Source organism: Paroedura picta, chromosome 12 (genome assembly GCF_049243985.1).
Source record: "Paroedura picta isolate Pp20150507F chromosome 12, Ppicta_v3.0, whole genome shotgun sequence".
Taxonomy (NCBI): domain Eukaryota; kingdom Metazoa; phylum Chordata; class Lepidosauria; order Squamata; family Gekkonidae; genus Paroedura; species Paroedura picta.
In genome coordinates this window covers 40,908,944-40,925,377 of record NC_135380.1, presented here as the reverse complement: position 1 = coordinate 40,925,377, position 16,434 = coordinate 40,908,944, and the positions used below count along the sequence as shown (strand labels likewise).

Below are 16,434 nucleotides of genomic sequence, written 5' to 3'. Positions count from 1 at the left end.
GGAACCAAAAAGGGTTAACAAAATTGGAAATGTCTGCAGGCTTAATGAGGGTGCACCATAAAGTTTCTAAAATATGAATTTATACACATACCAGTTTTATTAATATACAATATAGCTTAAAAACACCCCAAAAAGGCTTTATACATAGCCTCAGATAAATATTTTTCTTGAGTTTGCACACATTGCAAATATAGTATTTCTTTCTTCTCTTTTCTTCCAGCAGTCCACACAGGGTCCATTGTCTGTGTCTGTTTTGTTTATGTAAAGGAGCTAACATTACAAAATTCATTATACATCTCTTGTATGCAGTACATATATATATGCCAAACCATTGATATGGGCAGCAACACCGAAATGCATTTAGTCAGTTGCATTAAGGCACTAGTTATGTTCGCAAGGTTTGGTTTTATTTGAAGCTATGCCTAAAGCCTTTGGGTGTTTTTAATTTCTATTGCATTATTAATAAACTAGATTAAAAGCCCATTTGTGAGAACGGACTTTGAAAGCCCCCCCCCCGTGTGCTTCTAGGCCCTAGGAGAAGGCCTCCTTCTGTACTCATGGTGTCCTGTGGCTTTCTGGCCTGTCCTGGTGAGGGCCTAGAAGCCTTTCTGGCCTGTCCTGGTGAGGGCCTATATCGTGTCCTCACCCGATTGGCTAGAACTGCTGTCTGTCCTGGTTAGGAGCCAATCGGAAGGCACTTTACGCCTTCCGATTGGCCCCTCACCTGGACTGGCCCCACCCACTCTCCGCCAACTTAGCCCTTAACCAAATATGAATACAGCGAAAGCTGTAAGTGATACTGGTATTTTTATAACTACATCATATTTTAGTCACTTTATGGTACAACATCATTAGGCCTACAGACATTTCCCTTTTTTGTTAACCCTTCCTCAACTTTTTCACCCGTACATAGTAATGGGGAATATTGTGGCATGAAGTAACTTGATCTAGCAAGGATAGATTCAAGTGGGTAGCCATGTTGGTCTTGAAGTAGCACAACAAAAATTGAGTCCAACAGCACCTTTAAGACCAACAAAGTTTTATTCAAGGCGTGAACTTTCGAGTGCATCTTCCTGGGGAAGAGTATATGCTGAGGAAGCATCCATCCTGAGGAAAGCTCACACCTTGAATAAATCTTTGTTGGTCTTAAAGGTGCTAGTGGACTCTATTTTTGTTCATCTAGCAACACATCCTTAAGAATCTTTTCTAGCTGATTCATGGTTATTCTCTGTAGTCTCAATCACTTTCTGATTTCTTGGCTGCAGTCTCCTTTTCTGTGGATGATGGAGCCAAGGAATTAAAAAAAATCTTTAACAATGTCAGTTTCTTCATCATCACCATTAAAGTTGTGTAATTTCTCAGGTCGGGTTAGGTCAGGCTTTCCTCAACCAGGGTTTTATGAAACTCTGAGGTTTGTTGACAGCCCTGGAAGGGTTTCCCGAATGGGTGGGAGTTAAAATTTTAAATATATATATTAAAATGTTAAATATTTATTGGCTGATATGACCATTTATGGTCATAATCTGCCCCCTCTTCCAAAGTGGTCAATGATGAGCCTGGAGAGGTGGGATGGGGAGGGGCTCTGGGTGGGTGTGTACACAGCTATTCTTCCCAACCATATTCTGCACAATCACACCATATTCTGCACAATCACACCACTTCTTCAGCTTGAAGAATGTTTCAAGGGTTTTTCAATGGTAAAAAAGTTGAGAAAGGCTGGATTAGGAGGAGAAGGAATTACTGGCACAGGGTTATCCAGTGATTGAATGCGGGTTAGAATCTAAGAATATCTTATCTTGGACCCATAGAACACCATGCTGGCTGTTCTGTGCTTTGTTAATATCACCAAGCTGTATTGTTGTGGAGAGTAGGGAAAATACTGTACAAGACGGCCTAAACTATTCCTTACTCTTTAGTGGAGATTTCTGTAAATTGAGCTTGAATTGCTAACATGGACTTTGGGAAGTATAGGTTTTTCTTACAGCCAGGCTCTCCCCACAAAAATCTGGACATTTCCAAACTTTGCAGAACTCAGGGCCAAACTACACAAGAAGTCTTTTTGGCATGTTGGGTTATTGGGTTCCAGGTTCCTCAGACACGACTCCCCTTCCCCCCAAGCATACAGCAGCTGGAGGAAATGTCTTTTTAAAAATCAGCAGCACCTCCAAACTGGGGGAGAAAAGATACCCCCCCAGGTGTTTCACCTTGAGAAAATGATGTGTGTGTGTGTGGGGGGGGGTGAGATTCCCTCTACCCCCGACCGCCTTGCTGCAGTCAGGTTTCTGATGATGTTTAAAATGCCGTTCTCTGCTGGTGTGAAGCTGCGGGGACAGTGAGTCAGGTCCAAGGAAACCAAGCCCGACTTGCCCAAAAATGTATCATGTGGCTTGGCTCTCAGATGAGATCGGAGTCTTTTCTCCTCCAGAATTTCCACCAAAAGGCTCAGAAAAAGAGCTGGGCCATCCTGAGCGGAGAAAGGTGGGTTTCGCCCGTCGTGGCTTTTACATCTCTCTCTGTGTTAGTCAAAGGCATCCTATTCCCATGAAAACTGGATGCGAACTGCAGGCTGTTGATTCCGTCCACAAGTGGGATTCTGTCGATAAGATCAAAGGTGCATCAAAGCATGGTGATGCTAAAAACACAGGATCAAGGGAATTTGCATTATGTTTCTAAAGGGAATTAAAAAAAAACTACAGGATGTTGCCAGTAATGACCTTACCATTGACTTCATCAGGGGTAGTCAAACTGCGGCCCTCCAGATGTCCATGGACTACAATTCCCAGAAGCCCCTGCCTGCAAATGCTGGCAGGGGCTTCTGGGAATTGTAGTCCATGGACATCTGGAGGGCCGCAGTTTGACTACCCCTGGACTTCATCAACCACACTTCACCTGGCTTTAAACATGTGGCGGGCAGCCTGGATTATTTGTACAGACCAAAGTGGCTTAATGGGTGGTCCTGTGTGGCTTGTATGTTTCCAAATGTTGAGATTTTCTAGTTTTAGTCTCTAAAGAACAAATGACCAATATACAAAGAAGTGCCTTCAGCAATCTCAATGCAGTGTGGAATCCCCTTTTTGGAATATTCCAATTGCTGTCCTCAGGAACCCCCTCCCCTTTTTTACCATCAAGTCACAGCCCTCGAAAGGTTTTCAAGGCAAAAGACGTTCACAGGTGATTTAGAATCATAGAATCATAGAGTTGGAAGGGGCCTCATGGGTCATCTAGTCCAACCCCTTGCACTGTGCAGGACACTCACTACCCTATCGCTCATCTACTGTAACCTGCCATCCCCTTGAGCTTTCACAGAATCAGCCTCTCCGTCAGATGGCTATCCAGCCTCTTTTTAAAAATCTCCAAAGATGGAGGACCCACCACCTCCCAAGGAAGCCTGTTCCACTGACATAACCGCTCTAACTGTCAGGAACTTCTTCCGGATGTTTAGAAAGAATTTCCTTTGGATTAATTTCATCGCAACCATTAATTTCATGGTTTGTCCCTCCGGGGCAAGAGAGAACAACTCTGCTCCATTCTCTACATGGCAGCCTTTTAAATACTTGAAGATGGTTATCAGATCCCCTCTCAGTCGTCTCCTCTCCAGGCTAAACAGACCAAGCTCCCCCAACCGTTCTTCATTTGCCATTGCCTGTCTCCGTGTCATGATCCTGGAAGTCTCCCATCCAAATACTAAGCAGAGCTGAGTCTACTTAGCTTCCAAGCTCTGACAAGATTGGGGCATTTGGGGCTATGCAGATCAGAGCCTCAAGATCCTTAGTACCTACCAACACAAGCAATTGTTATTTGTGTGATCAAACAAATTACCCTCAGATTTATTCCCTTTCACTCCTCCTTGGTTTACCCCATTTATTTTTCTTTCCTTTAAATCACTTTCTCGTTGGGTATTGTATGGATATTTATACACACACACACAAGCATGCACACACCCTCAGTAATTATTGCCGGATTTTTAATATGCAAAACATCACATTTACTTAATTGTGAGTTTCACCATATGAAAGATGCTAATGCGAATTAGGGCTACAGTTATTTTGTTTAATGCATGCCAAGCATCTTGGGATGTGAATGGGACTTCCAGGCCAAGTAAGTTACTCTGATGTTCTTTTCTTCCAGGGGCCTTCTGGGGTTCGTGGTTCTCAAGGCATGCGAGGCCCGAAAGGTCGTCGGGTGAGTGGTTGCTAAACTGAGAACATTTCCCGAGAAAGTCTCAAGCATGGTGTTTTATTTAGTAAGCATAAGTATAGCATTTACGCATATGCAGGATATTTTTCCCAGGTATGCCTTCTAAAAAAGAGGGGGTCATCTTAAATTTGCATACAGATTACAGTTCTCTCCAATAACGTGAAAAGAATGGTGGGAGGAGGGGAACAAATTTAAAGCAAATTACAGCTGTCAACCAATAAGTTTTGGATTGTTTTCCTATACTACCTCGAGTTCAATGGATCATATTTGCAAGGTAGCATATGCTGGCCTTGCTAGCTGATTTATCTGTGTACTTCGGCTGGGGCCTGCTTATTTGGTTCCTCTTGCTGTTCTTCTCTAGGAGCGTGCCTAGTTATCATTTTTAGTTGCAAATTGTTCCTGACTTTATCTCTGCTTATAATTCCCCAAGGAAGCCATACATCCGTTAAAGACTAATACAAATATCAATTAAAACATTTTGTTTATTTATTTAATATTTAATCTGTATCCTGTTCCTCACAATGACTTGGGGTGGCTAAGAACAATAAAATTTACAATAAAACCTGTAAATTGGAAGGGGAAAAAATAATTTAAATTTCTATATCAACATTGCAGCTCCTCCATAAAATAGGGTACCAGAACCCTGGTCAGAGAGGATAAGATTTTTTACCCCACAGGTTGAGCGGGTCAAATATATATACATCCCTTTGTAGAGATGTATGTAGGTTAGTATGAGCCTCTTGTGGCGCAGAGTGGTAAGGCAGCCGTCTGACAGCTTTGCCCATGAGGCTGGGAGTTCAATCCCAGCAGCCGGCTCAAGGTTGACTCAGCCTTCCATCCTTCCGAGGTCGGTAAAATGAGTACCCAGCTTGCTGGGGGGTAAACGGTAATGACTGGGGAAGGCACTGGCAAACCACCCCGTATTGAGTCTGCCAAGAAAACGCTAGAGGGCGTCACCCCAAGGGTCAGACATGACTCGGTGCTTGCACAGGGGATACCTTTACCTTTACCTTTACCTTTATGTAGGTTAGTAATTGCTACATGTAGTAGGTGCATGATGATATCAATCAAAGGCTTGGTGGAAGAGCTCTGTTTTACAGGCCCTGTGGAACTGTTGGTGTTCAGGCAGGGCCCTGATCTCACATGGGAGTTCATCCCACCAAGCCAGGGCTGAAAAAGCCCCAGTCACAGCCAGTCATACCTCTTTGGGGCCAGGGACCACGAGTCAGCTGGCATTGGCTGAGTGTAATACTTGCTGGAGGGCGTACTCAGATAGACGGTCTCTTAGATACACTGGACTCAGAATGCAGATATGGCTCTTGAATCTTACTCTTCCACTGTAGACCAACACAGCTGCCTACCTAAAACAGGTCAAGCATGATTTTAATGAGATCTTCTTCCAGGCACAATTGAACAACACCTGTCTGATTCTTGTTCCCTCTCTGACCTCATTGATTGAGTTAGAATTCTCCTGGCTCCAGCTGGCTTCCAGTGTCTGTAGCAGTTGAACCCATCGCTAAGAGTATTGATAACCTATGAGGGCCACTCTGTTTCTCTGGTATGTCTGTAGGCAATAGTGCAGATACCGTTAGAGTTTAATGGAAGATGGGTGGCAGCAGAACAAATAAATGCAGCTCACAGAGGATAAAGCACTGCAAAGTGTAACAGGTGGTGCAGGGAAAGGGACTTGCTGCACAATCTTCAATCGGAGCGTTGGGATGTTACAAAGAGGTCTCTGTTTTCATCTCTCAAATATCAGAAGGCACGCACCGTGTGGTCTTTGGTTAAGAGTATTGGGATGTTACAAGAACATCTCTGTTTTCATTTCCGAAATTTCAGAAAGCATCTTAATTACCTTGCCTCTAAGCATTGCTTTCAGTTACTGACACCTTAAATACATGTACTTATTTGGCAGGGTGGCCTGCAGAGAATGTCATAGGGTAGCGTTCCCCCCTATACCCTCAGGTTCTCAATAATGCCATTTGGGGAAACTGGCAAAAAAACTGTTCCATAATGCGTTAACATTCCAGATCCTGCATTGTTTGAAAAGGGAGCAACTTCAAACTGCCTCTGGACTGTGGAGGAAACAGACTGGAAAAAAACTAGATTTCAGTGGAGCCTTTTCAATTGCTTGTGGTTCTTGTTGCTAAAAAGAAAGCCGCAACAGTCTCACCCTGTAGAGCAAAATAGCTGTTAGTTTTGGATACCAAGAGGAAGGAAAACTCATCTTCAGGTTTCCTTTTTATCCTACGTGGCAGAGGCAGGCAGGAAGAGGGTGTGTGTGTGTGTGTGGGCGCACAGCAGAGGGACAAGTCTCACCTTCACAGTTAAATTAACAATTGCAGCTTTCATGGATGAATCCGTAGCATTGAAATGGATTTAGACTTCCTGCCCTGCTGTGAGTCAGCGAAGATTAGAATGTAGAGACTGGGAATTATATCAATTGTGTCGTGTTCAAGGCTATGCCTGGTGGTTGCTGACACAGTCTCCAAACTCATGCGGGCAAGGTAATAAATGAGCTGCGTTCAAGCCAATGCCTGAAACTTTTAATCTGCCTGGGAGTTTCCAAGAGGCCCAGAAGCAACAACAAGGTGATAAAGTAATAAACAAAGCAGAACTAGCTAACAAGTACAACAGGTCTGGGAGCCAATTGTTCTATCCAAGGAGCGCCAAAACAGAACTGGAGAAACTGACAGAAGGGCTACAAGCAGTTCATGTATTATTTTATTCTTAATGGAATCAGCAAGCTTGCTGATTCCCTGGACCTCAGGGGAGGGCATTATATAAATACAAAAATAAATAGATAAAATTAAGAATCGAAGAATATATTCATAAACTGCTTGTAGCCCTCCTTTCAGTTTTTTTCGGTTCTGTTTTTGCTCTCCACATACTGACAGGTCCTGTTATTTTGCGTTCTGTACAAGGGAGGACCGGAATTCAAGGTCCACAAGCAAGTCAGGTATCAGGAAAGCGCTCTCTCTGAAAAACAGACACAATTAGTAACAAGGCACGGACAATACAGTTACCTGCAAAGGCTTTGGCAGGCATTTAAAGGGTGTGCCACACCTGTCAGTATCAGCTATTTGGCAAGGTGCACTTTAGAAGGCATGTAAAGGGTGCGCTATGCTGTATCAGCTGATTCCCGGGGTGCAGTTTAAAGAACATTGCCAAATTGCTGATATTGACAGGTGCAGTGCATCCTTTAAATGCCTTCCAAAGTGCACCCTGCCAAACAGCTGATACTTTAGCAAGATGTCAGGTGCAATAGGGGTAGTCTAGAGATGTATCAATCAGTCCATCCATCCATCTATCCATCCATCCATCCATCCATCCATCCATCCATCCATCCATCCATCCATCCATCCAACAATCATCAATCAATCAGCATTTAAAAGTGCTCTACCCCTGTCAGTATTAACTGCTTAATGGGATGCACTTTAAACAGCTGATACTGATAGGCACAGTGCACTGTTTAAATGGCTGCAAATGCCTTGGCAGGCAACAAAGGCTTTGGCAGGCATTTAAAGGGCATGGTGTGCCTGTCAGTATCAGCTATTTGGCAGCCCTCTTTAAATGACTCTCCATTCCTGCAGGCAGTGCTGCCTGAGAAAGCAGCAGAGTGGGGGGAGCATTTAAACTGGGCAGAATGTGGTCCAAATCATGATTCAGACCATTTAAATGCAGAGTTTGGCAGTTCAGCTCAGATAGGTCTGAAAAGTGCCCAATTCAGTATTGACTTACGTACTTTTCAGCTTATCTAAACCAAATTGCCAATGCTTAGCACTTACAAAGGTAGCAGCCTTCGGTAAACCAGTGGAGTTTAAGAAAACAAATAGAAGAACACTGTAGTGTTTGGGAAAACACAATACGAAAACCTCTCGCTAAGATACTAAGGAAATAAGCTTCTTTAAATCTGAATAGCTTGTATTTAAAATCCGCAAAATTTTAATCTCATTCCACCTACATTTTTCCTCTATGTTAAAAGAAAGATTTTGATTCTGTTTGACTTCTTAAATGTCTCAGGAGCCATTCTGAAGGGGCTTTCGTCTGCCCCTTCCTCTGATATTTCCGGGCTGAGTTAGAAGCCAAATTATCTTTCAGAGATAGGATGGGACAATTATTAACCTCTATAAAGAAACAACGTTACTTGGGCAGCTCAGTCAATGAGGGAAATTTTTGGCGGGACAATTTGCCTCAGTGTGGGGAAGTGTGGAGGGGCCATTCCATCATGTCGGATACGTTGCCACAGAAAGTGAGAGGAAGCATGTGACACCTAAATGACCACTAACATATTAATTATGGCAGGTGCATTCATGGCCTAGAAGCTGTCCCAAGATCTGTGTGCATCACAGGAAGGATGGGCGCCTTTAAGAAGGTTTCTTGTACCCCGTTTTTTACTACCCGAAGGAATCTCAAAGTGGCTTACCATCGCCTTCCCTTCCTCTCTCCGCAACAGACACTCTGTGAGGTAGGTGATGCCGAGGGAACTCTGAGAGAACTATGACTGGCCCAAGGTCACCCAGTTGCATGTGGAGGGATGGGGAATTCAACCTGGTTCTGCAGATTAGAGGCTGCCACTCTTAACCACGACACCAAGCTGGCTTCCAGTGGGGCAGGCTGGCAGCTGACCTACAATCAGAGAGCTTCTCCCTTCCCAACACTTTTGGTTGCTGGAAAGAACCCATTTCACCCAATGAGTGGCACAAAGAAACCCAGCCCCGTCGAGAGGGGATGTGTTTGGAGCAGCCTCCTACACTTTCTGCTTGGCCAGAACGAATCTCCATTTGCTGGCTTGCATATCTTGTGTGCTCTGTGCCACACAGGAGCAGTGAAGCCAAGAGGGAAGCATCTCCCTGGCTCTTCCTCTCAGCATCCCGTTCTGGAACAGCAGCCTCTGGGCTCCTTTCTGGAGCCAAGCTTGTGATTGTAGCTGCCAGCTTTCTGCAACTGTGGTATTTGGTTATTCCTTTGCCAAAGTTTCCGGCTTGCACAGGGCTCCCTCGTTTGCCTTCCATTCCCACTAAGCCGGGGTGAAGCAGGCCGCTGGAGAGGAATGGCGCCGGTGGTGCAAGTCTTCCGGCTGCTGGCGTTCCCGGAGCTGTCAGAGCCACTTAATTCTGGAAAGCGTCTCTCCAAAACGCTCTTTTAATGAGGTGGAAATAAGGCAGTTAAAGACTTTAGAAAGATCAGCAGGAGTTTTCACTTCTGCCCAGCAAACGGTTGGATTCTAAATGAGTCCAGCTCTTTCCGTAATCTGGGTGGCCGGATCCACTTTGGGTTGCAGCTGATGGTGCCTTTCGGTAGGCTTTGCAATTAAAAGGACGTCACTGTGGCTCAGTCTCTTGACGGTCATCAGGCAGGCCGTTGCAATCAGCATGCTCCCAAGTAACTGGGCAACAATTCAGATATATGCTGATGAATTTACTTTGCATTGGCATGTTCAAAGTCAAAGTCCAAATACCTTTATTGGCATAATAACAGAACAGAACATATATATATAAGACAAAGCAATTCAGATCCCAGATCACTTGCAGAAAATCCCATGGGGGAATTTTGCAATGCCTTCAGTTACTTGAGGATTGTGATCCAGTAAAAGAGAGTGCACTACTGTCGAGGGACCGGGGATCTTGCTTGCCCGCGTGAGAGGATAGTTGTAACGTTCTCTAAGATGGTTGTGTTGCTCACAGAGGAGGAGAACGTGCTCCACTGACTCAAGTTTCTTGGCAGGACATAAACAGAGTCTGTCGGCATATCGGATTTTAGCATATCGACCTCTAGTCCCTGCCGTTGGTAAAAGGTTTAGCCTCATTGGTATGTTCACTTGTGTGCTGTATGATTGTTTTTTTGGGTGGGATGGGGGGGGGGGGTGTGAGTGTGCCTGGGGGAAAAACAAGATACAGAATAAATTGGGGACAAACTAGACAGTGATATTGTATTGTAAGCAAGAGATGAGGCCCCTGATGCTAGACCCAAAAGGGGCGTATGGGAAATGAAGGCTGTGGCTTTCCCCACCGGTGGATGCTCCTGACTCCAAGTATAGTGGTTGAGAGTGGTGGCCTCTAATGTGGAGAGTAGGGCTTGATTCCCCATTCCTCCTCCATGTGTAACCAGATGGATGACCTGTCTCAAGCGGGGCCCCTGGTATACCGAGGAGCTACGCTGGAAGAAAAGGGATGACTACATGACTAGAAAGAGCTTGGAGGAAGACTTGCAATGAAGAATCAAGAACATCTTATAGGATGCAGATGAAAGCCTATGAGATGGCGGTGAAGTCAGTGAACACAACTTTTACTCAACGTGCATCGTGTCTGTGCACTCACGCCCAGCACAATTATTCTGGGTAGTCCAATCCCTCACTGCCCTTAAAGAAGGGCGCCAAAACAATAGTCAATTGGATGTTAGCTGTGAGGCATTCGCAAGTCATTTCCCAGACAAAATATCCACTCTCCGCCGCAACCTCCCTCCAATATTGGACACAGAAAGTGAACTATTTGGCCATCCTTGGAGAGAACACTGAGTTACTTCAGACGACTCTCATTAGCTGAAGTGGACAAGATGCTAGCAGCAACGAGGCCAACCACTTGCACACAAGACCCATTGTAGCTCCTACAAACAACAGGGATACGAATTGGGCCCCCCTGTGGGGAATAATCAACCTCTCCCTCAATGGGCGATTTCCTGGAAGGACTAAAAGGGGCGTGGTACACCCATTGCTCAAAAACCAACCCTGGGCAGAGTCTGCACTTACTTTGTTTATTCCGTTGTCAATCCTGTTGAATTCAGATCGCTTTGAACTCTGATTCCCCCCCCCATTGAAACAGGAAAGTGTTCTGCACGTGGTTAGGGTAGTTCAGAAGGGGGGGGGGAGCCAAGCCTCTTTCTTTCTTTTCTTGAAGGGGGGGGAGAGGAGCCAAGCAGGGAGCCTCTTTCTTTTCTTGGAGGGGAGGGGGGAGATGATCGAAAAAGGCAGAGAAGGGAGAAAAAATCCAGGACCGACAGAAGTTGAGAGAAATTAGGGGCTTCTCCTTTAAGGCAGGTTTGTCGCATGACCACCTGTTGCCAATCACGGGTCCTCTACCACGGAGGAGAGCCCAGATTCAAAACAGCCTTTAAATATTGAGCATTAAAAGCACTCTAAGATAGTGATCCCCAACCTGTGGGCTGCGGACGTGGTCCTTCGACTAATTGGAGGTGGGCCCCGAAGGATGCCTTCTCCCCCCCCCCCCGGCCCTTTACTTCATCCCCCCCAGCCCTTTACAACACACTTCATTGTTGTGGCGTGTCTGTATCTTATTTTGAAGGGATGTTTAAACATTACCATAGCGATCAGAGAGCGTTAGGGCAGTGGTTGAGAGTAGAGGAGTAAACTACCCCCCCCCCCTCCGGGCCTCAGTAAAAGGCGTTGAGTGGTCCCCGGTGAGTGGTCCCCGGCGTTGAGTGGTGATAAAAAGCTTGGGTACCACTGCTCTAAGATATCGCACAATAAAGGTAGGGTCACTCCAGATCAATCCTTCTTGCTGCAGAAGGAAATTTTAAATCAGCCCAAATCCAAACGGAAATCGCATTCTGTGTAGAGGGCAGGGACTGAATCGATCTGGAGTTGAAATAAAAGCTCCGCACAGTTTATACCCTGGACCTGCAGGAGCCTGACAACTACTACTCTGTCTCGCATTTTGCATCCCTGGGGAAGTTAGTTAAAAGGGCTGTGGTGGACCAAATAGCAGCATTCCTGGAGGAAACTTCAGGCCTTGACCCATTTCAGTTGGGTTTCCGGCCTGGCCCTGGGGTGGAAACAGCACTAGTTGCCCTAATGGATGACCCCTGCCACCAGCTAGACCGAGGCGGACCAGCACTGCTTATACTATTAGATCTGTCAGCACCGTTTGACACCGTAGATCACAAGCTCCTAGCTCACCGACTCGCTGACACCAGGATACAGGAGACAATACTCAAATGGCTGATCTCCTTCCTCCGGGGCCTCTTCCAATGAGAAACCGCTCTAACTATCAGGAACTTCTTCCTGATGTTTAAACGGAATTTCTTTTGAATTAATTTCATCCCATTGGTTCTGGTCCGTCCCTTCAAAGGGGTTGTCCTATTGGTTCTCAACCAAATGCCTGGCGGAAGAGCTCCCTTTTGCAGGCCCTGCAGAACTGTTTGAGTTCTGTCAGGGCCCTGATCTCCTCTGGGAATTCGTTCCACCAAATAGGGGCCAGGATGGAGAAAGCTCTGGCCCTGGTTGAGATCAAGTGGGCTTCCTTGGGGCCAGGTATCACCAGGAAGTTGGAACTGGTGGAGCGCAAGACTTGGTCTAGCTGCATCCGGAGATCATCTGTAAAAGCAACTAGAGCTGTTTACACCCTATGGCCAGGCTGGAAACCAGACTGGACTGGGTCCAATATCAGTGCTTAGGAATTCTTGCAATGGTTCTGTGGCTGCCTGCTCAGGCACCTTACCCAGGAATGCTAGATGCAAGAACGGGCAGTGGATACAGTGTCTCATGGATCAAGAGATGGTTTCTACAGCAAGGGCCAAACCACTACCTCCTTTAAGCTCTCCAGGGATTTCTGGAAGGCAGATGCAGATTTATAATTCCCCGGAGAGATTTCCTGGCCCTCTCGTCTCCTGTTCTTATGAGCTACGATGGGCTGGGATAAAGGGGGCAAGTGGCTTTCCTCATCGAAGTTAGCACAACTATCCGGAATTTCCTACCACCACATCAAAAAATCACTTCTGGAGATAGCCAAGGGGCCTCCAGTTCATTTATTTTATCAACAGTTTGGGCGGAGGCCATGGTGGAGCAACCAGATTTTATCCGCAAAAAAGGTCACAGAAGCCTCCTGGGAATGAGGAAGAGGCTGAACTTTCTGAATACCGAATAGCTGCCCTCTCATCAACAAGAAAATCATTCCTGTGCAGGCAAGATGTCTTGAACACCCAAAGAGCTCCTCTCCTGCCCACCCACCCCCTTTCTAATTTTCTCATGTGAGCAAACCCTTAATTGTATTGTTCTGTTAAGTTTCTGAAGAGTGGAAATGAGCCCCTAGCTGTAACTTCAGATCCCATCTTTCTCTGCGTGCCCCCATCCAAGAATCTAATTCCCGTCAGAATGGAAACACATGAAGGCTGCGCTTTGCCAGGCATCTGAATTCTGTCGAGCCGTGTTTAGAGGCTTTGTCAGTGTTTTCAGTTTTGAAATAATGGCAAGCTAATGGCAAATCTGGTTTTGGTTGAGAAGAACAATAAGAGTTTTATGTGGTCTCCATTTAAATGACTGTAGTACTTGGGCTGAAAAGACCCACTGCGAGCCAACTAGGGACTATGACTCAGTCACAAAGCACCTGCCAGTTTGACTCTCCAGGTAAAGGACCTTGTGGACCAGGAATTGGGAGAGGTCTTTCTTTTTGTGAGGCCTGCTGGCAACATTTCTTTTTGTCAGAGCTAGCTTGGTGTCGTGGTTAAGAGCAGCAGCTTCTAATTTGGAGGACCGGGTTTGATTCCTCGGTCCTCCTCCACGTACAGCCAGCTAGGTGGGTGACCTTGGGCCAGTCACAGTTCTCTCAGAGCTCTCTCATCCCCACCTACCTCAGTGTGTCTGTTAGGAGAAGAAGGGTAGGGGATTGTAAGCCGCTTTGAGACTCCTTAGGGTAGTCAAAAGCAGGGTACAAAATCTCTCTCTCTCTCTCTCTCTCTCTCTCTCTCTCTCTCTCTCTCTCTCTCTCTCTCTCTCTCTCTCTCTCTCTCTCCTCTCTCATATCGACATATGCTGTGACTTGGAAGAAGTCCTTGTGTACCCAAAGGAACTGCGGCTCAGTGGCAGGTTACCTCCATTTCTGGCGGAAGGTTTCAGGTGTGGTTCCTGGCATCTCCGGCAGGCATTGGGAGAAATCTTCCTTTGCTTTAACTGCTGGTGTGTGCAGGCAGAGCTGAGTTCGATGGACCATTACATTGACTAGAAGGCAGCTCCATCTGTTCCCAAATGTTAAGCTATGAAAACTGCCAAATGAGAATATAAATGTTCATCTTGTTACCAGAATGGAAAGATTGTCCCCATTCATTTCTCTGCCCTCTCATCCCCTCAAGTTTTTGAACTGCAGTAGGCAGGATGGTTCCCCCCCCCCCCCCACCCTTTGTTCCATTTTTTGAATGAATCCCAGGTTTTAGCGCAGTAAATTGATCCACAACATTAATTTTAAACACATGCCGCTTGTGCTCAGCAGAGCCCCTTTACACATCTTCACAAAGACAGTATTTTAAATAGTTACCAGGTTTTTTCAAAGCAATTAATGCAAAGTATTAATTTTAAGCACATTCCAAAGGCGGCTTGCATGCACGCATGCAGCTCACTGCTGAGTGAGAATAAGTTAGTGTGCTAACGAAATGTCCAAGACAGAAGGATCAGGTTGGCTAGCTTGGAGGCAAACCTGAGTGGGACTGAGGAGATGCCGTTGGATGGGGACTGAGGAAGCATTGGTGCAGGTCTTGTCAAGGAACTTAGATAAAGGTGACTTACCTGGTTCCCAGGTAAGTTTTCAGAGTGCAAGAGACAGGTGCTTTAGCTGGAAAGACTACCCTGATTAGACAACTGTCATAACACAATGGCTAAGAGAATCAGCTGCAATGCAACCACACTCTTAGGTGCACGTCTCTCTCTCACATACAAAAATACACACAACTCACCTGCAATATGGGAATGATGTTATCTACTTTTCAGGGATGCTGTAAACAGTTTTATGATGGCTCATGCGAAATTTTGGAGCATGTTTTGGCAGCCTTTCTTGACTTTTTGACCATTGAGAAACCCCCCAAACATTCTTCAGGCTTCAAGAAATCCCAGACGTGGTGCAATTGTGCAGAATATGGTTGGGAAGCAGAGCTGTGTACATGCCCACCTGGGGCCCCTCACCTTCTCACCCCCTCCAGGCCCATCATTGGCCATTTTGGGAGGGGATGGGTGGGTTGATAATGTTTAACAAATTTAAAATATATATTAAAAATTAATTACCTGACACCCATTCAGGAAACACTTGCAGGGCTGTCAAGAAACCCTGGCTGAGAAAGCCTGCATTCCTTTCAATAAGTGCTCTGCAAATTTGTAAAAGATGGATTGTAGAAATTGACTTGTAAAAGATGGATCCCTCTTTAGTTAGGTACAAGTCAGAGACCCCTTCCCTGAATGTCCCCATAGCCTCTCCTCTTTTTTCTGCCTTTTTCTCTCCTTCCTACCTTATATCTGCCTTCCATCCTCACCTATCTTTATTATTTATTTACTTCTTTTTGCCCTGCCTTTGCCTACAGTGAGAACTCAAAGCAACTTCCATTTATCCTCCTTGCCTCACAGCAACTCTGTGAGGTAGGTCAAGTTGACAGCATGTGACTGACCCAAGGTCATCCAGTGAGCTTTCATGGCAGCATGGCGATTAAACCCGAGTCCCTCAGATCCTGTTCTGAAACTGTACCATCTACTTTGGTGTGGTGGCTGCCTAGTAAGCAATTTCACTGACAGAAAGAGAACCCAGAAGCTTGGTAATACTATTGTGGTTGCCTAGCAACCATAAGTATGGCCATTTATTTACTTTGTTTCTTAAAGCTACAGGCACTGATTCTTATTCTGATACAAGCATTTTAACCCTCACATTATTTTTGAGATTTTTCTGTAAACCTGCGGCTTTTTCAGGATTGTAGAAAGATCTGTCTTGTCTGTTCAGTTCATTATCCATAGAATTGGCCATGTTAAGAGTTAGATATATTGATGACAGATGAGAACCAAGTGGAATCTTCACATTGGGATGTATTATAAATTCAGATTTTCAGTCTTTCAACTGTTTAGTTTAGTTTATTAGATTTTTAGATTGCCCTCCCAGTGAGCTGGGTCCAGACAGCGTCCAACAAAATATAAAATACACATGTTATAAAATACAAATTACAGTAGATAAAAATCACATTTAAGATTATAATTTAAATACACAGCGACAGATTAAAACAGCAACGTTATGCTTGTAGAATGTCTGCTGCGGGTGTTGAATTCTCCCAAAATTTCAGGATCATTTGGGGTGGAACGATGCATAGATAGATGGACGGCGGGGGGGGGGAGCATAAATAGGTGGGTAATTGAAGATTCTGGCAATCGGACCCGGGACGTTCTAGGTGCAAAGTCTGTACTCAATTGCTGAGCCTTAGCTCCTCCCCAAATCTCATCCCCTCTCTTGATTTGCGTAGAAGGGATTGTTTGACAAC

At 45.3% G+C, this 16,434-nt stretch overlaps 1 protein-coding gene and 1 long non-coding RNA gene across 6 annotated transcripts in view; one reads left to right on the top strand and one right to left on the bottom strand.

The window, feature by feature from the left end:
- Positions 1-16,434, top strand: part of COL27A1 (collagen type XXVII alpha 1 chain) — a 356,512-nt gene that overhangs the window by 231,086 nt on the left and 108,992 nt on the right. For all 4 annotated transcript variants that reach the window (XM_077305314.1, XM_077305312.1, XM_077305313.1 and 1 more), the window contains one exon: positions 4,129-4,182. In XM_077305314.1, coding sequence (XP_077161429.1) covers positions 4,129-4,182 — 54 coding nt within the window. The remainder of the gene's footprint in view (positions 1-4,128; positions 4,183-16,434) is intronic.
- Positions 5,006-15,998, bottom strand: LOC143821504 (uncharacterized). 2 transcript variants are annotated; one of them, XR_013225819.1, is made up of 4 exons: positions 15,580-15,998; positions 15,203-15,282; positions 14,023-14,193; positions 5,006-7,176 (listed from the first exon to the last, which is right to left on the bottom strand). It is a non-coding gene; the product is annotated as an uncharacterized LOC143821504 (long non-coding RNA). The 2 variants fall into 2 exon arrangements; XR_013225820.1 differs by lacking the exon at positions 15,203-15,282 and having other exon boundaries at positions 15,580-15,995.